This window comes from Schistosoma mansoni, chromosome W (genome assembly GCF_000237925.1).
Source record: "Schistosoma mansoni strain Puerto Rico chromosome W, complete genome".
Taxonomy (NCBI): domain Eukaryota; kingdom Metazoa; phylum Platyhelminthes; class Trematoda; order Strigeidida; family Schistosomatidae; genus Schistosoma; species Schistosoma mansoni.
In genome coordinates this window covers 54,971,486-54,975,827 of record NC_031502.1, presented here as the reverse complement: position 1 = coordinate 54,975,827, position 4,342 = coordinate 54,971,486, and the positions used below count along the sequence as shown (strand labels likewise).

Here is a 4,342-nt window from a genome sequence, read left to right as displayed (position 1 = left end):
ACTGTGAGAGAGAACAAACCAGACTCCATCCAGTGGAGGAAGAAATCCGGAAGAAGCATTCAAAGTGGATAGGACACACATTGAGGAAATCACCCAAATGTGTCACAAGGCAATCATGAAGGCCAAAGGAAAAGCGGAAGACCACAGAAAACATTATGCCAAGAAATGGAGACAGATATGCGAAGAATGAACAAACGTTGGATGGAACTAGGAAAGAAGGGGTAGTACAGAGTGGGTTGAATAATGCTGGTCGGCGGTCTATGCTCAATTGGGAGTAACAGGCGTAAGTAAGTAATTAATTAAGTAAGTAAGTAAGTAGGTAGGTAGGTAACTAAACTAACTCTCAAATAAAACCGGCAAGTATGATTTCGACATTTCGTTTATAATTCAGCTAGCAAACTCTACCCATTTATACTGCATACATTTTCAAATTTAGAATGTAGGATTGCTTGCACTATACATCGGTGTTACATAACTTCAGTATCATGACTGAATACAAGTCATTGTATTATAGATGATGATCATTTTGTTTAATGCATGACTTCCATTTACATGACTTTCTTCATCTAAAAAATTGTTTGTTTTCCTTTTTTTCCAAATATGAAACGTGTAATTGTATGATTAAACAGTTTACTAATATTGAGAATGTATCATTTTCTACAAAAATGTTGACAATACGTTTCTGGAATGGTGATGAACTGAAATTGGATCCATTACCTTCAGAAAAATTAGGGTGAGTGATATGTTTTTCATTTAAAGATAAGTTTTGGAATTCATTAAGAGATCTTAATTTTAGTCAGTAAAAGTTAATAAATATTTATCAGAGAGGTTTTTTTGGAGATTTCAGTCCTATTGTGGGACTCCTCAGCAGTGCACATCCGCGGTTCCGCCTCACGAGATTCGAACTCAGGACCTACCAGTCTCGCAAACATTCATCAATGTCTTCAGTGAGTTGATATCTCACAACAGACCTGGTTGAACTTCACTGGTTACTGCTTCTCACTAAAACTTCAGGAAATACTTCATAGAGCCAGTCACTAGTGAGCATATGATCATAATCAGAAGGGGGTTGAAGTTAGACATCAACACCATTGTATGCCAGACGACTTAGTGGTATATCGGTTAAGTGCTCTGGCGTGTGTGCGCACTGCTGAGGAGTCTAACAAAAGGGACGTCCAATGCTTCCAGGTTTTTCATGGTTGTCTAGCTTCAATTGACCCATGATCTCAACTATATAAAATTAATAAATATTTGTCTTTCATATAGTTAGCTGATTCAAAGTTGAAATGTTAGATTATCATAAACAACGAATGTGAATAGATTAATCAATCACTGTAGAGACTGTAGTATACTATACTCTTCAATCTACTCTAGACCATTATTGAAAACCTGAAACTACTGGACGACCGTTTCCTACTAGTAAGGGACCCTTTAGCTATGCACATCCACAAACCCGCATATGGGACTTAAACTCAGGACCTTTGGTCTCGAGCACGAACGCTTGACGTCTAGACCACTGAGTTGGTATCCAACGATGAATAATCTTCTTGAACATTATTTAAACATTTATTCATGAAGTAATATAAAATCTATTTGTATATATCAAATAATCCTAGAAAAACAAATCTAATTCAGCTAACATTTATACAATTGAGATCATGAGTCAATTGAAGCTAGAATAACATGGAAAACCTGGAAGCATTGGATATTTGTTTTTTCTATGGTCGTCTAGCTTCAATTGACTTGTGATCTCAACTATATAAAATTACTAAAATCTCCACAAACCCCTTCCCCTTCTGATAACATTTATACATTGTGTATGACTTATAAATGTTGTATAACAGCTGAAATAGGAAGAGGCAAGTTCAAACAATGAGATCAATTGATTTAAAGTTAAATATGTTTAAAAAATGGTTAGCCTTTTTGTAGCGAGTTAGTTTTTCTACGGGATGGGGTCGCTAATTCCATGCCCAACCCTCCTCCTTTACCCGGGCTTGGGACCGGCAGTAGCCCCCGGAGGAGATACAGGTGGAGTTAGTAAGTAATTAAATAAGTAAGTAATATTTAAAAAATGTTCATCTGAAAAATGACGATCAGTAACAGTAGTTACTTACTTACTTACCTACCCACCTACTTAAACCTGTTACCCTTCGTGGAAAAGCATAAGCCACCTAGTAACAACGGTTACTGAATATTAATTTACTATAGTATGTCTACTTTCTCATCTGATATATACTTTTAATACTTTTCCTTTTTAAAGAGATGTTATACGATCACATTTATCTGATTTAACTATACCAATACAATGTATTGATTTGATGAGTAAAGAATATATACCATGGGAAACTCCTACATTACAATTATCATCAAAAACATTATTGATCAAAAGTAAGTTTTTGTAATAATAATTTGTTGATTATTGATTATTGATTTTTATTCTCTCACAATTGATTGATCACTGGGTGGTGATCAATGTCATGCGTGTCAAGTCCTTCTTAGTGCCAATCGAATGCCATCAATTGTGATTACATTTCAGTCCTACAGGAGGTCGGTCGCGCCGCGAATAGCTCAGTGGTAACGTCTCTGATTGTGAAGCTGAATGACACGGGATCGAATCCGTCAGGGAGCACCAGTTCCCTCAAGATTACAGGTACACCTTGCTGACGAGTGCCAAGTAGCACGAAACCCGGGTCCAGGGTTTCCTGTTGACCACCTCCAACCACCATCTTATTTTTAATTTTTATTTGTATTAAATCTTGCTAAGAATAATACTGATTAAATAAAAACGGAAATCAATATAGAATAGTAAATATCAATACAGAATAAACAGACAATAATCAGAAGGGGTTTTGTGGAGATTTCAGTATTTTCATAGTTGAAATCATGAGTCATTTGAAGTTAGACCACCATGGAAAACCTGGAAGTACCGGAAGGCCGTTTCGTACTATTATAGGACACCTCAGAAATGCACATTCACGATCCCGCATTCACGAGATTCGAACCCAGGACCTACCAGACAATATTACAATATAATTGTCATTTAAAGTTGTAAGTAATCCGAAATGATTATTTTTTTATTCAACTTGTACTGGTTTAGATTATCCTATTGTTAATATTTCGACTGCATTTTGATTAGTTTTGGTATTCAGTCTTATGTACTCTGAAAGGATTCTTTCGATATATCTACTATTTCATAGGTTTATATAGAATAGATGGAATGTAGCTAATAATGAAATTCAGGTGGTGGATTTCGTATATTTTTCTGGGGCTCATGAGCTAAATGTAGTTGGATCCCATGATTGATGTTCATCCTAAAATTTGAACTCAGTGTCTTTCTTTATCTGAACTCAGCAGTGAAAAGTACTGTGTTTGATTCCCAGTGTAAATATCAGTATTATTAGGTTGAATATTAGCAAGCGTTGATGTCAGTTCTACACGAAGCAAATCACTACTTGTATGGGTCAGTGGTAAGGTCTCGGACTGTAACATTCAATGATGTTGAGATACATTATATCAGCATCATACTCAAAATCGCATCTACACTTTTCTTATGAGTAGTTACTCGTATGAATAAAATATGCAGCACTTTCCGATAACAATCTTCAAACAGCAGTGTTTCACTCTATAATAATGCGAACATTAACGGATTCCTTCGGAAAGTCTTCATAATCCTTAAAAAAGCTTCAAAAACTTCTTCCAGTCAGTTTTCAACGGAAACTTCCCAGATAGTTCTAAAAGAATGTTGGATTACTTGAATGAATATTTACTTACTTATGCTTGTTACTCACAATGGAGCATAGGCAGCCGAACACCATTCTCCAACCCACTCTGTGTTACCCCTTCCTTTCTAATTCTTTCCAACTTTTGTTCATTCTTCTCATATCTGTCTCCGTTTCTAGGTGTAATGAGTTCTTTGATCTTCCTCTTCTCCTTCGACTATGAGAATTTCATGTGGGCGTTTGCCTTGTGACGCAGTTGAGTGATTTCCCCAATGCGTGTCTTATCCACTTCCAGCGCTCCTTCCAGATTTCTTCCTCCACTGGATGGAATTTGGTTTGTTCTCTCCCACGGTAGAATATTGCTAATAGTGTCTGGCAAACGACTTTGAAACTTGAATGAATAAAAGATCAAGAATTTCTTCAAAATTATTATGAGATACTAGTGTTGTCTTTAATATATTCTAGTTTATTGTATCATTGAGAACATGAGGCTTCATGGCCTAAACAAGATAAATATAATTTCTACCGGCTTAACTAGAAATTTCTTCTGTATGCATAGCTCCGGTTTCTTCATCCTGATGGCTACTGCCTCCGCCGTTGAAGGACTTTAAGCCTGACAAGCT

The 4,342-nt window shown here is 36.2% G+C and overlaps 1 protein-coding gene across 1 annotated transcript in view; it reads left to right on the top strand.

Annotated features, from left to right (window-relative positions):
• Positions 1–665: 665 nt before the first annotated feature.
• Smp_136470 (putative rho/rac guanine nucleotide exchange factor) overlaps positions 666–4,342 on the top strand; it is a gene marked incomplete at both ends in the record, with an annotated part of 49,812 nt that continues 46,135 nt past the window's right edge. The window contains 2 exon segments of the mRNA XM_018790196.1: positions 666–733; positions 2,261–2,388. Coding sequence (XP_018655564.1) covers positions 666–733; positions 2,261–2,388 — 196 coding nt within the window.